Source organism: Pseudoliparis swirei, chromosome 3 (assembly GCF_029220125.1).
Source record: "Pseudoliparis swirei isolate HS2019 ecotype Mariana Trench chromosome 3, NWPU_hadal_v1, whole genome shotgun sequence".
Classification (NCBI taxonomy): domain Eukaryota; kingdom Metazoa; phylum Chordata; class Actinopteri; order Perciformes; family Liparidae; genus Pseudoliparis; species Pseudoliparis swirei.
Genome location: NC_079390.1, coordinates 298,469 through 316,603, shown reverse-complemented (window position 1 = coordinate 316,603; position 18,135 = coordinate 298,469). Strand labels below are relative to the sequence as shown.

The window sequence follows — 18,135 nt, the reverse complement described above, 5'->3', positions numbered from 1 at the left end:
CGCTCAAACTTTCTAGGTCCACTATCTCAGTCTCCAGGTCCTTCATAGATCTGGTGACGTCTCTCGTGACGTTGAAAGTGTGCTGCTGACAAAGGAGCTTAATTTCTACCTTACCACGGTCCCACCACTGCCTAAGATTATTAAAATCACTCTTCCTCAGCCTAAAAATGCCCCAAAAATAAAACAACACCTCTCTAAAATTCCTATCGAAAGTTAAAACTGTATTAAAATGCCAATATGCACTCCTGGGTAAAAAGTTCCTAATAAAAACATGACATAAAACCAAAGAGTGATCAGTAAAACCAGCCGGAACAATGCTGCACATTTTAAAAATATTAAAATGGTGCTTAAAAACATAAATACGGTCTAACCTGGCTGAGGAGATCCTTCCCTCCCTAACGTGGGACCATGTGTACTGTCGGCAGTCCGGATGCATCCTTCTCCACACGTCCACCAGGCCATGAGAATGGACCAGCCTCCTCAGAACCTGCTGTGAAGCTGGATGTGGCTCTGTGTGGTTTCTGTCATTAAAATCATCCTCTGTGCAGTTAAAATCCCCCCCCAAGAATAAAAAATCCTCCGAGGCACAGTCATTTAAAACATCATTAACTTTGGATAAACACAGCTGCCTCTCTGTCCCAGTTGTTGGAGCATAGATATTTATAAAAACCACGTTAAAAGGTCGAACCGTGCTTTCACAAAGAACAGCCTCCCTCCACGATGTGTTTGACCTCCAGTGACCGAGGGCTGAAGGCCCTGGAGAAGAGGAAGCCCACTCCTCCGCTGAGGTTGGTGTTGTGGCTCAGGAGGACTTCCCCCCCCCACTCCCTCCTCCAGTCCGCCTCGTTGGTGCTGTCGCTGTGCGTCTCTTGTAAGAAGAGAACATCGTTGGCTTTCATCTTGTTAAATTCATAAATAGATGTTCTCTTCTTACTGTCCCTCGCTCCATTTACGTTTAAAACTCCGACTCTGAATGTGTTCATTAAAAGAAAAGAGTTTAAAAAACAAATAAAACTTAAAATCAACAAATTAATTAAAAACACACATTGGAGCTCTCCACCTCCCCCTGCTGGATGCACTCCTTTACTTTGAGTAAAAACTTTTTAATTCTAAAAACCTCTTGCTTTTCAAACTTTTTCTTTTTCATATGATATCGGCAAGACTGTACAAAGGTCACGAGGTCAGGGAAGTGATCCCTGACCTCCACTTTCCTTTTGTTTTTTGTTCTGTGTAAAAACAGGCTTATTTCATCCACTGTATGAAGTTTTTGAGCTTGACTGTTGGTTAAAATTAGAGGAGAGTCGCTGTCCTCTGACCCCTCCTCATCACTGCTATCCTCCACCGGCCTCGCCCCCTGACTCCACCTCCTCTCCTCCACCCTGCTGGCTTTGGCCTCGCTGCCGGCGCTCTGGCCACTCTTTTTCCTTTTTGGGGCCACTTTCTGCCCCCCTGCTTCCTCCTCATCCATCTCTACCTGCTCCGCCCCCTCCTCCCCTGCACCGTCCTCCTCCACCTCTTCGACTCCACCCACCTGTCCTACCCCCTCTATGGGCTTCTCACCACCATTGTCCTCGTCTTTTTCCCCCTTTTCCTCCTCTTTCCCACTTTCCTCAATATTCTCCACCCCACTCCCCACTTCCACCTCTAAGCCCGTGCCACCATCACCACCATCACCACCATCACCAATATTTTTTTGTTTAGTTTTTTAAATCTTTTTTTGTTTGTTTTTTTCCCCTTCTTTTTCTTGTTTTCCTTCCTCCTCCCCACTTCCCACCTCACCCACAGCCTCTACCCCACTGCTCTTGGCAGATCCACCCACATCCCCTCCATTTTCTTGGTCCGCTTTTCCTTTTTTTCCTTTCCTCTCGTCGCTCCCGACTCCACCCACAGCCTGCTTCTCACTGCCCTGTCCAGCCTCCCCACCCTCTTCCCCACCCTCGCCACCCTTACCCCCATCGCCACCATCACCCCCATCATTCACTCCCTCATTCATACTCACCACATGTGTGTCAGATACAGCAGCAGTGACGCCGCCGCGCTCTGCTGGAATCGGCGGCTCCGCAGCAGCGCCAGCCGCGCTCGGCAGCGTCTCCTCTCAGAGACGCCGCGGTCGCAATCCCCGCTGCCGCAGCTGCGGCAGCCGCCGCATTCGCGGCGCCCCACGCTGATGTAGCGCGACGCGGCGCTCCGGACGGACCCGAGCCGCCCGGACCAGCTGACGCCGGGTCGCCGCGCTTCGAGCAGACCCTCGCGGTGTGCCCCTCCTCTCCGCAATGAAAGCACTTCATCGCCGATGAAGACGCGTAGACGTTATAGTTGAAATCATCTACTCTGACGCTGAAGCGCAGGTTTAACTCCGCGCTCCGGTCGTTGAGTATCATATAAACCGATCTACGGTAACTCATGATATGCTTCATCGAGCTCTCCTTGAACCCCGATGAGATCTCTCTCATCGGGGAGACCAGTTTTCCGTGCCGGGAGAGCTCTCTGCTGAGGAACTCATCGGAGATGAGCGGAGGGACGTTTGACACGAGGACTCTGGTGGACGGCTGATCCAGCGGAAACACCTCCACAAACAAATCTCCCACCGAGAGACCCTCCTCTACCACGCGGCTTACCTTCCCCACCTGATCCAGGAAGATCACGACCGAGCCGTTCATCTTGGCGGCGGACTTCACGCTGCCGAACCCGACCTTCTTCCCGACTGCTCGGGCCAATTCCTCCACGCTGCACGAGGAGTCACCGGAGATCTTAATCCCGTGTCTCCTCGTGAGCAGCAGGGGGGGAATCGGGGCAAACATTTCCGACTCGCCCCGAGCCCGGTGAGGCACCAGCAGCGGGAAGACACCCAGAGAAAAACCCAAATAACCACCAAACAAATTAAACTACTGTGAAACCAACTAATACACCACATAAACTAAATACACACAACTATGAAAGAATAGAGAAGAGAGAAACACACAGACAACGCTCCGCAGCTCTCAAACACACACCCTGTCGCTCTGACGCTCAGCGTGAACTGAGAGAGAGAGAGAGAGAGAGAGAGAGAGAGAGAGAGAGAGAGAGAGAGAGAGAGAGAGAGAGAGAGAGAGAGAGAGAGAGAGAGAGAGAGAGAGAGAGAGAGAGAGAGAGAGAGAGAGAGAGAGAGAGAGAGAGAGAGAGAGAGAGAGAGAGAGAGAGAGAGAGAGAGAGAGAGAGAGATGAGAGAGAGAGAGAGAGAGAGAGAGAGAGAGAGAGAGAGAGAGAGAGAGAGAGATGAGAGAGAGAGAGAGAGAGAGAGAGAGAGAGAGATGGTATAGAGAGATGAGAGAGAGAGAGATGGTAGAGAGAGATGATAGTGACATAAGGATGACATGTACACATCAGTGAGCCTGGTCCTGCATGGTACCCTGAGGTGGGTGTGTGTGTGTGTGTGTGTGTGTGTGTGTGTGTGTGTGTGTGTGTGTGTGTGTGTGTGTGTGTGTGTGTGTGTGTGTGTGTGTGTGTGTGTGTGTGAGAGCTTCTGTTCGGTGTGTATATATTAGTTTTTGTGTTTTAGTGGTTAAGAGAAAATAAAGATGAAACACACAAAAATAGATGTTTCACATTCGCCTAGAAAAAATAGAGGAAAAAGAACTGAAGTTGGTGTTTGTAATTTTAGTGGTAATTCTATTGTTATTGGTATTTGAAATTGTATTTGAAATTGTAATTTTATTGGTATTTGTATTTGTGGCATTATTCCATGATTCCATGATTCCATGATTCCGCCCCCTAACTCTTTGATTGGCTCGTGGCTCTTTGTAACATTTGCATTTTGACAACACATCGTCTGAAACCAGCGTCCTTCCTCTGAGGTGACGAGTTCTCAGGTGAGAGCCCAGCTGATGGTGCAGTGGGTTCTCAGGTGAGAGCCCAGCTGATGGTGCAGTGAGTTCTCAGGTGAGAGCCCAGCTGACGGTGCAGCGGGTTCTCAGGTGAGAGCCCAGCTGATGGTGCAGTGAGTTCTCAGGTGAGAGCCCAGCTGACGGTGCAGTGGGTTCTCAGGTGAGAGCCCAGCTGATGGTGCAGTGGGTTCTCAGGTGAGAGCCCAGCTGACGGTGCAGTGGGTTCTCAGGTGAGAGCCCAGCTGATGGTGCAGTGGGTTCTCAGGTGAGAGCCCAGCTGACGGTGCAGTGGGTTCTCAGGTGAGAGCCCAGCTGACGGTGCAGTGGGTTCTCAGGTGAGAGCCCAGCTGACGGTGCAGTGGGTTCTCAGGTGAGAGCCCAGCTGATGGTGCAGTGGGTTCTCAGGTGTGGGCCCAGCTGATTGGCCGTGTGACCGCAGTGGACCGTGGGATACTCACCGAGGACACCTCTCCGTCGTTGCCCGCCGCCGCCGCCGCGGCCGCCGCCTCCTGGGCCGCCGCCTTCATGGCCGCCGCCCTCCTCAGCTCGCGGTTGGCCTGCAGCGTGGAGAAGTAGTTGACGGCCGCGAACTCGATGAGGGCGGAGAAGACGAAGGCGAAGCACACGGCGATGAACCAGTCCATGGCCGTGGCGTAGGACACCTTGGGGAGCGAGTGGCGGGCGCTGATGCTGAGCGTCGTCATGGTGAGCACCGTGGTGATACCTGGAGGCAGCGAGGACACGCAGGTGACGAGTCTCCTCATGACCTTTGACCTGTAGTGTCACCGGCAGCTTATGAACAACATGGAGCTGAGAATCTCACTCAAGCTTCTCGTAATGTCCCCACTATGCACAGATATGGAGTATATACATTTAAATGTTGATTAAATTCTAAGTGACTTTCTAACTGCAGTAATTGTACCCGTGTCTTATTGTATTTTATGTTATATATTGTTCTTGCTTTTGTCGCTTTAAGGACTCATTAGTCTGGAATAAAGGAAAATAAATACCGTGGTAGAACGTTAGCTGGAAACTTTTGGTCTAAATGAAATATATATATTTAAAAGTGTGATATTCAGAGAGTCTGGGATGAGCCCGGCGAGTCTCTCTCGTGTTTTAGGTAAACAGGAGCCGGAGCCTGCAGCCTGGGAGCTTCGCTTTGGATATTTTGAAATAGAATATGGAAAAAAAGCTTTTATTTTTCTCCAAGAAATACGCCTGGCATACCAAAAACCTTACTAATGAACAATTATATGTGATTTGTTTATTCTGCACACGCTCAGTCAAGACTATGACAATTTAAAAATCCTATTTCTTTAATACAGGACAGAAAGAGGCTTTGTACTATGAGCCGTGCTGTGAATATTAATGCTGCACAACAATAAAGAACAACGGTCAAATGCTGCTTCGTGTCATTCTGTTTCAGGGAAGCGTTCTATTAGGACACGCCCACATGTGTGTCAACGCATACCAACACAGAGGCTTGATTATGAGAGAGCAATGCAATCATCTTCATTCAGACACGTAAACAAATGGAACCAGAACGGGCCCTCGGTGGAGCGCATACCTTCACATATCACAAGACTGGGCATTGAATTATTAACATGTTGGTATTAGTTGCCAATTGGATACAAATTGACCGCGCTATGGTAAAAAGAAGATTCTGACCTTTTCATGACCTTGACCTTGACCTTTGACCCAATCGATCCCAAAATCTAATCAAATGGTCCCCGGATAATAACCAATCATCCCACCAAATTGATAAGATAAGATAAGATATATACTTTATTTATCCCCAAGGGGAAATTAGTTCTCTGCATTTAACCCATCCTTAGTTATTAAGGAGCAGTGGGCTGCAGTGATGCGCCCGGGAAGCAACTGGGGGTTCAGTGCCTTGCTCAAGGACACTTCGACTTGCTACTAATGGGGAGAGCGGGGATCGAACCGACAACCTTGGGGTTGCAGGACGACCCCCTTACCCCACTGAGCTACAGCCGCCCCAATTGCATGTGATTCAAGAAGATTTTGACCTTTTCATGACCTTGACCTTTGACCCGATCGATCCCAAAATCTAATGAAATGGTCCCCGGATAATAACCAATCATCCCACCAAATTTCATGCGATTCGGTTTAATACTTTTTGAGTAATGCGAGTAACTCGCATACAAATAAATAAATAAATACACGGCGATCAAATCATAACCTTCCGCATTTTCAAAAACTCAAATCTACTTAAAGCAAAGCATGACATCAGCCTGAATCTGTTCATGGACTCAGTAGATCACATCAGGGCTGCTCATGGAAGTTTATATTTCTATCATTTAAGTGACAAACAAAACAACTGCAGCATCAAAAAACACATTTTAATGATCTCAGTGAGATTCACCATCTGGACAGAACGTGAGATCACGTCAGCAGTCCCTGAATCCCTCGTGGTTTCATCTTGATTAGACCAACATGCTGCAGAAAGATTCAAAGTGAGTGTTGTGTTCTGGAGTTTTCCTCTCTTATTTTGAAATCCCTACCTCTCGTTTCCCTCTGTTTCCTGCTCTTCCTTCCCTGTGATGGTCTGTCTTGTTCCTGATTGGTTCCTCCTGTGTGATGATCTAGCCCCGCCCTCATCTGGTTCCCCGGTGCTCAGACGGTTTGGGTTTCCTCCCGGTGTCAGATTGCGGTTCTGCTCGGCTCGATTGAAGAAACCTGAACCAGAATCTGATTACCTTGTGCTGATTCTGGGTCCCTCACCTCCACTGAGAGCGGGTTCTGGTTATGTACCCATGATGCATCAGTGACGTACAGGTCTGACGGCTATCGACACATCATGGAGGGATGTCCTGAGGACTCAGGAGGTGGAGATATAACTCATCTGTGTAGATGACACTTATTTCCTCCTCTAAAAGAGCGACTTGAGTTTGTATGTTAAATACACGTCACGCTCCACCGAATGACAGGAAACTGAAGCTTATTGTGGATTCAAATGTTCCGACAGACGGATCCTCGTGAGGCGGTCCAACGCGCTCGCCATGCAACGTGAAGGCGGTTTGTTAATCCTGTGTTATGTCGAAAGAAAAAATACGAACGCATATAAAGTGTAAGAACTATTAAATAATGACATTTAACAACAGAATTCAAAGTCAACTGTCAGCTATGATGCACCATTTGATTTACCTAACAGGATTATGCTCGCCACACGGCGCCGCTCTGCCGGACGCCACGACGAGAAGGTCAGGCCATGTGGCGTCTCTACCCACAATGCTTTGCCAGAAAGTCACTTCAGCGGAAGCTAATCCGGGCACCGGAGCGCCGATAGTAAACCCAAAATCTGTAAACAGTCTCCAGTAAGACGCTCCAGACGCCGCCACGAAGCTTTAGACGATATGCGTTCATCATAAGAAGCTCACAGCAGAATCTACGGACTCTGTGCACCGAGTCAACTTTGTTTTGGATTCATTTTTCAAAGTCTGTCAAAAGTTCCTCTCAGCGTGCAGAGATGCTGTTGAGCTCGAGTGGATCAAACCCAGAACGACAGCGTGTGGATCTGAGGCTCATCGACTCCCTCAGATCACAGGCGTCAAACACGAGGCCCGCGGGCCAAATCCGACCCGCCACCTCATTTTATGTGGCCTCTGACGGCTTGAAAAGACATATAAGAAATTTCAAAGAAAACATCGTGCTTTTATTTTGCAGTTTTCAAATGAAATGGATTTCTGTTATAATATTAGAGACATGTTCTTATGTACACTATTTCTACAATAATCAAATGCAAAGGGAGTTATTTAACGTTCTGTTCAGGAGTAGTTCATACAGTGGTTCAGGTACACCGGCCCTTTAAGAGGCGGCCATGATGCTGATGAGTGTGACTCCCGCTTTGAAGTGAACACAAGAGGTCCTGGCACGTGTTTTGTTGGGGCATTTTTAAAGTTGTTAAACTATAAACACACAAATATGAAGTGTAATCCTGCCCAAATGTCTTTAAAACATTTTTTATTAAAATGTAATTTTTTTTATTTATTATCATTTATTTGCATCCAAAGCATGCTAACGCTCCTCGTGATGCATCCAAAGCATGCTAACGCTCCTCGTGATGCATCCAAAGCATGCTAACGCTCCTCGTGATGCATCCAAAGCATGCTAACGCTCCTCGTGATGCATCCAAAGCATGCTAACGCTCCTTGTGATGCATCCAAAGCATGCTAACGCTCCCTCATGCGCTCACACACCACCGCCTCCTAAAGCCTGGGACGCCGACGGGCTCAAGCTGGAGTTGACTGAGTGAAGGGGAGGAGGGACGAGGAGAGAGGAGCCAGTCAGGGGAGGAGAGAAGGAGAAAGAGAAAGGGAAGAACGAGTGTAGGAGGGAGCGGGATGAAGTATAAAGACGGCGTACAATGGAACCGCTCGGGGCGTTTAGGAGCTTCTCCGAGGAGAGAAGAAAGCGAGGCATGAGGAAACACTCCATTCAGTGTGAGAGACTTTTGCTCCGGGGACTTTCAGCTTTTAGAGCGCGTCGAGGATCACATGGCGCCTCCTCTTTCCTCTCCTTCCATCACACCTTCACCACGAGGGACTCTTCATTTCACTCATCAGATGACGCCTTTCTTCTTCTCACCAGTTCATTGAAGAGCTCTGTTAGGTTGTAATAGTTTATTTTGATAACATCTGCAGAGGTCTTATGTTTTAAATTAATACATATAGAACTAGAACGGGCACTCGGTAGAGCGCATACCTTCGCATATCACAAGATTGGGCATTGAATTATGAACATTTTGGCATTAGTTGCCAATTGGACAAAAATGTATCGTGCTATGGTAAAAAAAAAAGATGTTGACCTTTCCATGACCTTGACCTTTGACCAGATTGATCCCAAAATAGAATCAAATGGTCCCCGGATAATAACCAATCATCCCACCAAAATCCATGTGATTCAAGAAGATTTGACCTGTTCATGACCTTTGACCTTGACCTTTGACCCGATCGATCCCAAAATCTAATCAACTGGTCCCCGGATAATAAACAATCATCCCACCAAATTTCATGCGATTCGGTTCAATACTTTTTGAGTTTTGCGAATAACACGCATACAAATAAATAAATAAATACACGCCGATCAAAACATAACCTTCCGCATTTTCAATGCGAAGGTAAAGATATTATAATAGAAAATATTAGGGAGAATATTGTTATGAATGTATTATGAAGCATAGGGGTAATGTTTACTCTATGCAAATGTTAATGGCAAAAATTAATGTATATTGCATGAGAGTGACTGTGTGTTAGTATTATTGATTGACGAGGCCGGTTGAATTCCGTCAAGTGACTTACAATAACAAGGGACTTTTATTGTGAAAGTGACTTTAATGAGGACAATAACAAGACGGGACTCTTATTGTGAAAATGCGACGGAACCGGAAGTGACGTTTTGACCGGGCCAGGGACATTGAGTATAAAACTCCGTAGAATAGAGAAATCGGGGCTCTTCCACAGGTATTCTCGACGCCGCAAGGAAGGCGGAGGAGCCGATGAAGATCACGATCGTGAGCCTTGAATGTTTGTTTTACCCTTCCTGCCATTAAATGTTGAGAACTTAATTCACGCGCGTCCGGAAGCCTGTTGTCCATCATTTGCGAAGGGCCCAGTTTCAGAATACTTCACAGCTCCATGAGGAAGGTGATGACGTTCATGAACCGGGCTTTAGCAGAGTTTGACGATTAAGTTTGGCCTTGAAAAAAGAACATCCAATATGTAATATTGGATGTTTTTTGCTGTGCAACCTCTTCTAGAATACCCCGCGCTCCCTCGGTTCGCCCGAAACTCATTTTTACATCAGCAAATCCAGAGAGTGAATTATTTATTTATTTATTTTAATACTGGGTGAAAGGAAACCAGCGGGGCGAGAGAGGCGGAGGAGGTCCCCACATGAGCTCCCATGCTAACGCTACCGATGCGGATCTATCCTCTGAAGGCCGGTTGGAGCCTCGAGACCCGTCGTCTCCGACGTCCTCGTTGGGGAGTTCCAGGAGGAGGCTCCCACACGCTGCGTCCTCTCGTCTCTCGTCCCTCTCGCTCTCATTGTCTCCGTCTCTCTCCGGCGTCTCCCTCCCCGAGGCTGGAGCTCGGCGGGCGACCGAGCGGAAAACCCGCGAGTCCTCGGGAAAGAGGGCCGAGTAACCCTCCCCCCCCGCCGCCACTTTGCATGACCAGTTTTTTTAAAAAGGGACATTTGTTTCCCAATTAATTCATCTGCAGCGCCACGGCGGAGGAGAAGAGATGATGAAGGAAGGTGGAAACACACTCTTGTGTTTTAAAAAGGAGTTCAAGCCAATCAGAGCGCAGCGAACGGAGACGCTCGCTGAGAGGTCACCGGGGTCGAGCGGTGGGCGGCGAGTTGATATTCATTTGAGTTGTTTAGACTCGAAGAAAATACTTCTTTTTTTGCGAGGCGATAACTGAGTGAAAACTCTGCAGTGCAAACATCATCAGATACAGAAGTGATTATAGATGAGCCACAGCTTAAGAAATATTAAAGTCCTCTTTCGTAAAATAACTACTGAGATTTATTGAACTTTTTTACATTATTAGCAGCCAAGATTAAAATACAATGACTTGCAAACAACCAATTTCTTTCTTATAGCCATCTCGGTTGTTATTTTACGTAACAGGATATATAATATTAGAATATCCTATATAATATATATTATAAATTAATATTAGATTATACAATATAATATGTATTTTAAATAAATATAAGAATATACTATATAATATAAATTATAAATAAATATTAGAATAAACTAGATAATATATATTATAAATAAATATTAGAATAAACTATACAATATATATTATAAATAAATATTAGAATAAACTATATCATATATATTATAAATAAATATTAGAATATACTTTATAATATATATTATAAATAAATATTAGAATAAACTATATAATATATATTATAAATAAATATTAGAATATACTTTATAATATATATTATACATAAATATTAGAATATGCTTTATAATATATATTATGAATAAATATTAGAATATACTATATAATATAAATACATATTAGAATATACTATAATATTTTATAAAATGCATAACATACATCCCTAAAGCCTCTGACAGATCATCTAGTTGCACTTCTTGTATCTGATGATGGCTAGAAAGAAAAAAAAATCTGTTATATGCAAGTCATTGTTTTGTAATATTTGTACAAATTAAAAAAGTTCCCTTCCAGCAGGAGAATACCGTGTTCTTCCATTTCCACTTCAGTCTGCATCGATGTGCCTTTAAAACCGACGGTGAACTGCAGCTGTAGTTTCGTCAGTCTGAGGAGATTTAAGCCGTCTTACCGAACACCGTCCTCGCCGGAACCGATTCTTTGTTGATCCAGAAGGAGACTTGGGCCAGGATGACGGTCATGATGCACGGGATGTAGGTCTGGATGAGGAAGAAGCCCATCTTCCTCTTCAGGTGGAAGTGGACCGTCATGATGACGTATTCACCTGAGAGGAGACAGCGACACACCTGGAGCTCTAACTCATCACTCAGACAGGACGGGTTCTTTAACGGTTCCTTAGAGGCCCTGGTGGTTCTACGGAGAACCATCACCTACTGGAGGACCATTCTGGAAATGGTGCCTTAAAGAACCGTGTGTTGAAGGTGACACATATCAAGACACCTTGATAGGTTCTATAAAGAACTCTTTAAGGACATGGTTCTTTAAGGAACCCTGGTTTGAAAGGTTCTTGGTGGAACAGGAAATGGTGCCTTAAAGAACCATTTTTTAAGGTTCTTTGAGACACCTTTATAGGTTATTTAACGAAATAATGTCCTTAAGAGTTCTTTAAAGAACCCTGGTTTGAAAGGTTCTTTGAAGAACCAGAAATGGTGCCTAAAAGAACCATTCTTCAAGGATCTTTGAGACACCGTGATAGGTTCTTTGAAGAACTCTTTAAGGAAATTTAAAGAGAACCCTGGTTTGAAAGGTTCTGTGTGGAACCAGATATGGTGCCTTAAATAACTATGTTTTAAAGTTTCTGTGAGACATATTTATAGGTTCTTTAAAGAAATCTTTAAGGAAATGTTGCCTTTGAGAACCCTGGTTTGAAAGGTTCTTTGTGGAACCAGAAATGGTTCTTCTATGGCATCCCTCTAAAGAACCATGTTGGGTTCCAGATGTCTCCTCCATGTTTCTGTGTGTAGACACACACACACACACACACACACAAGTTTAAATAATTTGAATAACACGATTGTATTTTTTTGTTTAATGTTGTTTGAAGTCGTGCCTCTCGTCGCGTCTCATACACAACATCATCTCATCCAGGAGGAACCTCGTGAAGAACCCGTCACACTGAGCCGTGACCTGCAGGTCCTACACACACACACACACCCACACACTCCGTCTGCTCGCCTGTGTTGGACTTGAGCCTCTCGCTGGACACCGTCTGCCCGATGAGGTCGTACTGCAGCAGGCTGGAGGACTCCTGAGGAACCTCCACCGAGGACAGCGGGCCTTTCTTCCACGTGTACACGATCTCGCTGATGGGGTAAGCGTCTGGAGGAGGAGGGCAGCGCCATGAACACACACACACACACCTCCAGGGGAACGGTTCTGATACACAGCAGGGACACCACGTGTTCAGCTTCTGGCTTTCAAAGCCTTATCGTCTACGTTCTCGACACATAATCAAAGAGCAACAACTAAAGTAGACGTAAGCAATAATAAAAGGAATATGACCTCAAACAAGTAAAAGGTGAAACAATAACTCACTAAATGAATAATGAAACTACTGAGATATCAACTGAAATATGATAAAGTAGCTCCGACAAGGTCACAAGGTCACAGTCAAGGTCACAAGGTCACAGTCAAGGTCACAAGGTCACAGTCAGGGTCACCGAGCGGCTGACGCTCGTGAGAAGATCACGCTTACATCTTCCTTCATGAAGCTGTGTGCTGCTCTCCTGAACTTAAGGAGGACTGGAAAAGTTTCATGGTTACACTTCACACTTCAAATGTAGCCGAACGCGTGAGAGGTGACCTCCAGAGGGTCAGTTCCTCATCTCAGAGTGACCACTGAGAGTGACCTCATCTCAGAGTGACCTCATCGGTGAGTGACCTCATCTCAGAGTGATACACAGAGTGACCTCATCGGTGAGTGACCTCATCAGTCAGAATGAACTAAAACAAACTCACAACTCCCAAACTTGAGAGGGCAGGCGTGTCCGTCCATGGGGAAGTTCATGAGCCGCATGGGGCACTCTGCGTTGATGGTCAGCCTGCAGAGGAGAGTTCAGAGGAGAGGTCAGAGGAAAGGTCAGAGGAGAGGTCAGAGGAGAGTTCAGAGGAGAGTTCAGAGGAGAGGTCAGAGGAAAGGTCAGAGGAGAGGTCAGAGGAGAGGTCAGAGGAGAGTTCAGAGGAGAGGTCAGAGGAGAGTTCAGAGGAGAGGTCAGAGGAAACGTCAGAGGAGAGGTCAAAGGAAATGTCAGAGGGGTGATCTTCAGGAGTGATCTTCATATGTGATCCAATGTTGCCGGTCGGTGTTGCCATGCAGCAACATGGCCGACTGAGAAAACATGAAACTATAACAAAGAGAATCATTGAACTGAGTGAACCGTGTTGATTAAATAAAGATCTTGAACTCCTTCAGTCCAGTTGACTCAAATATGAACGTTATAGTGGTTGAGCCCTCTGGAAGTCAAAGGTGTTTTGTGTGTTCATTGAGCTGACTCTCCCTCCAGGCCCGTTTCTACATCACATATGGTTGTTGTTTCTGGCCTCGTCTTCCTCTCCGTGTCGGTGCTCGTTCGTGGACGCCTCGTGGCTCTCTATTCCGGTCTTGGCGCCGCCGTCCAGCACGCTCACCTCATGGTGTAGAGGATGGTTCCGTTCTGCATGATGCGGAACAGCTTGTTGGGGGTGGTCATGTTGTGAGCGATCGACCGCTTGCCGTTCCGGAAGAAGGTGTCCGGCGTCCAGATCTTGCTGACCATCAGGTTGTTGAGCCGCAGGATCTCGATGGGGCCCTCGAACTTCAGCCGCTCGTCGATCCACGTCTGACGGAAGAAGACGTCCATGGTGTATTCCTGGAGGCAGGGAGGAGTGGGGGAGGGATTTATTCACTACCACAGATACCACCCATCCCACTGCTCCTGTTCCCCCGGAGAGAGCGGCAGATGGGTGTGTGAACCATGTTTTTTGTTGGAGCTGCTAGATGGCAACGTAGTCCTCTGAGGATATCTATTTATATACGTGTTTCCATTTCTGGACTTTTCTATTATTGCTACCAGTACTGAGACAAGTTGAATGTGCATATTCAAATATTTTACAATCAAGACATTTCTCACTTGTTCATTTTCAAGAGAGTTCATATAAGAGTTTAAAATGTGTAATGTATGTGGGACACAGAGATACTGTCATCTTTATATATATATATATATATATATATATATACATATATATATGTATATAAATAAATAAAAATACATATATATATATAAATATATACATATATACAGTATATATAAGATATATATATATATGTATAAATATATATATATATATAAATCAAAATACCAATATATATATTTTCTTCATTATATATATTACATTCTTTCAATGCAACTCAGCAAGAGACCACATATGTATGTTTTATCATATTCCCTATGGACTGCCATTTATGAAAATCAAGTAAATTAGTTGATTGCTTGATGTTGCAATCATTGAACATTCATACATTTTGATCTATACATCCCCAACACAGCGTCCAGGATGCTGTTGGATCAAACGGGTGGCCGTGCCGCCCTGGAGAGCCGTTCATGTGTCCCCATGGAGCTGAACTAGCCGTGACCGTTGAAGTGGGCTTTAGATGCCGTGAGAGCTAAAGCCTGAACAGGGTTCAGACCTACGGAGCCCACCCGGCCCAACATCAGCCACATCTCCCCCCCCCCCCCCCCCTCCCCGACGGGGGGATTGTCAACCAGATTAAACTCCTAAAATGCACTAATGACGTCCTTCCCAAATGATGGAATAACGAAGGCTGGGAGAGCCGTGAGGAAGCTGCATGCACACAGCCGCTGGGAGAACTCTGTTCCTCGAACTGCACATAGCCACACTGACTTTGTTGAGAAACACATGGCGGCCGGTGCATTGACCTGAGCGTCCCCTACCAGCGGGTCAGGGGTCAGCACGGCGTACATACCATCTCTACATCTGAGACGGGTCCAAAGCTGGTGACAAAGATGTCCGTCTTGACCTCCGTCACCGGCCCTGCAGCAGGAGGAGAAACAACAACGTCGGTGCACACACATTTGACAATGTGCTTCAACGAATAAAGCAGTGAAGAATAAATATATTTTTAATGCATAGTTTATACAAAAATTACCACTTACATTTAAAAAAAATGAACATACTGATTTGAGCTGATTCTCAAACTGAGTTCAGTTGTAATTTTGTCATTTGTAGAATAAAATACACCAATATTGAAGCTTTACAGTTGGATGAAAATGAGGCACACAGCTGCTGGAGTAAAACTTTAGCTCCTCAGAAAAGACCTAATGATAAAATAATATTTTAATATCGTATAACTGATCACATGGTCATTAGCATACCTCCAAATCCAGGTCGCAGCCGGTTGTCATAGCCGTCCAGTAATCTATCCAATATGCGCGTGATGTTATCCAGATAGATGTTGGTATCCGCGGGCTTGTTCCCCCAAGCACTGCTCACACTGTAACTACAGTACACATGGCATCTCATTCCTCTGATGGTTAAACAGCTGAAACCACAGAGTGCAGCTCATGCACAGGAATCCACGGACTCGGGTCCCCGTGCGTAAAAGTCGGAGCGAACATGCGGAGAGAAAAAGAGTTTCCATACTCACCAAGACAAAAAGAAGCAGGTTAGAAGGAAAGCCATGCCTCGCAAGCACCCCACGACGAGAAATCCCTGGTCAACTTTTAGAATCAGCATCTTCCATCACATTAAAGGACGAAATGCGGCTCGGCTCTTCTTTTAGTTGCGAGCCGCGCGCGAGGATATCGCGCGCGCCAGTCCAGCACGACTTGACTTCCCCTCTACTGCGGTTGCGCCCGCCTCACTTCGAAAAAAAACTCAAGAGTTTGTCTTTAGGAGAGTGAAGAGGAAGGACGAGGGGGGCTTCGGCAGGAACCGAAATGTGGCACTTTTCAAGACCCACTTGAGCGCATGTTATGTATGGACGGCATGCTTCTGTTGGATGGAGAGAACGATGACGTAGTTACTTCAGGAGGAGAAGAGATGGCGAGGAGAGAGAGAAAAGAGAGAGAGACTGAAGGGAGAAGTGCACAAACACTATCCATCACGTCAATGGACGGGATGCGGTGACCTTTTGAGCGCCGGATCATTCTTATAATTATTTCATTTTGCGACCGCCTTCTTTCCCTCTCTCTCTTTCTCTCTCTCTCTGTGTCTCTCTCTTTCTCTCCCTCTCTCTGATGACCTGTGATGTGGAGGAGCTGCAGATGCATTCAGTGCAACTTCAAACTCTCAGCGTCCAGAGATGCGCGCGAGGGGAAGCGCACAAAGACACGAGTTCATCTCATCTCTGTTGCTGCAAAAATTGCATTTTATTTTCAACAAATGTTATCTTTAGAACTGTTGCTCATGACGTTGATCTGTCAGTGTCACACCTGCAGGGTGCACAGTGATCACGTGGCTGTGACAAGGTGGTGAGAGCTAATTGTAACACTTAGTGACGTCATCTTATGACCCAAAAATAAAAATAGAAAAGCAGAAATAAGAAAATAAAAATGTGATTCCGCAAACGTCAGCAAATATCGTCACTATTTTGCGTCCCTATTGATCATTTGCAGAGCATTCCTGCAGCGTGTTACTTTTTCATTATAAGTGGTATCATCGTTATCCATTATTCATGCGAGAGAGCAAAAAGAAACATAAAGGAGATATTCTTCTGACAGCGATTACGGAACATAATCCCTCAACTCGGGTCTCTTTGTACTCCAAACACAAAGTTATGTAATGATCTCAAAATGTTATTTAAATCGCGTGCAGAACAATGGATCACTTTCAGATCCAGAGTTAACCCTTTCACGGCGGAGACGTGGCGATCCCTCGACGCAGGCCGCTCCACGTGGAGCTCGTCCTCCGTGATCCACACGCGGAAACCAGAGGAGCGTATTGATGCTGCGTTCAGGGACATGCGAAACCTGGCTTGATGTACATGGAGCATGAAATCAAACAACTTTAGATCTTTTTTTCTTCTTCTTGGGATCCGCTGCAACGCCCCATGAGAGTGGAAGACGTAGCATAGCGGCGTTAGCAGCGGAGCGGCGGGAGAGGAGGATATACTGGGAATATGACCTTAAAGCACTGGAGTTGAGATTTAATCTGATATCAGTTGCTGGTCGGCTCAGTCGTCCGACTCTAACGCCGTGATCCACTTGATCCCCATGAGGTCATCTCCACTGACCAACCACGGCGCCGGAGGCTCCTGACCTGGATCACTGGGCTGGCTCTGCACCCAGAGAGGAACTCACCCTGTCCCCGGTGGTGAGCGAGTGTATTGCATAGCATCCGACACAATGGCTTCTGACATCAGCAGCAAGCAGAGCCTGTCTCTCTGGAGGCCTGTCTCTCTGGAGGCCTGTCTTCCTGAGGCCTGTCTCTCTGGAGGCCTGTCTCTCTGGAGGCCTGTCTTCCTGAGGCCTGTCTCTCTGGAGGCCTGTCTCTCTGGAGGCCTGTCTTCCTGAGGCCTGTCTCTCTGGAGGCCTGTCTCTCTGGAGGCCTGTCTTCCTGAGGCCTGTCTCTCTGGAGGCCTGTCTTCCTGAGGCCTGTCTCTCTGGAGGCCTGTCTCTGGAGGCCTGTCTCTCTGGATGCCTGTCTATCTGGAGGCCTGTCTCTCTGGAGGCCTGTCTCCCTGGAGGCCTGTCTCTCTGGAGGCCTGTCTCCCTGGAGGACTGTCTCTCTGGAGGCCTGTCTCTCTGGAGGCCTGTCTCTCTGGATGCCTGTCTCTGTGGAGGCCTGTCTCTCTGAAGGCCTGTCTTCCTGAGGCCTGTCTCTCTGGATGCCTGTCTCTCTGGAGGCCTGTCTCCCTGGAGGCCTGTCTCTCTGGAGGCCTGTCTCTCTGGAGGCCTGTCTCCCTGGAGGCCTGTCTCTCTGGAGGCCTGTCTCTCTGGAGGCCTGTCTCTCTGGAGGCCTGTCTCCCTGGAGGCCTGTTTCTCTGGAGGCCTGTCTCCCTGGAGGCCTGTTTCTCTGGAGGCCTGTTT

General features: G+C 46.6%; 1 protein-coding gene across 1 annotated transcript in view; it reads right to left on the bottom strand.

Moving 5' to 3' along the window:
• Positions 1 to 15,886, bottom strand: part of gabra6b (gamma-aminobutyric acid type A receptor subunit alpha6b) — a 31,067-nt gene extending 15,181 nt beyond the window's left edge. The window contains exons 1-8 of the mRNA XM_056443413.1: positions 15,753 to 15,886; positions 15,481 to 15,605; positions 15,072 to 15,139; positions 13,736 to 13,956; positions 13,067 to 13,149; positions 12,284 to 12,427; positions 11,220 to 11,372; positions 4,322 to 4,587 (exon numbers count right to left, since the gene is read on the bottom strand). Of these exons, the coding sequence (XP_056299388.1) occupies positions 4,322 to 4,587; positions 11,220 to 11,372; positions 12,284 to 12,427; positions 13,067 to 13,149; positions 13,736 to 13,956; positions 15,072 to 15,139; positions 15,481 to 15,605; positions 15,753 to 15,841 (1,149 nt within the window). The 5' untranslated portion in view covers positions 15,842 to 15,886. The remainder of the gene's footprint in view (positions 1 to 4,321; positions 4,588 to 11,219; positions 11,373 to 12,283; positions 12,428 to 13,066; positions 13,150 to 13,735; positions 13,957 to 15,071; positions 15,140 to 15,480; positions 15,606 to 15,752) is intronic.
• Positions 15,887 to 18,135: the final 2,249 nt, after the last annotated feature.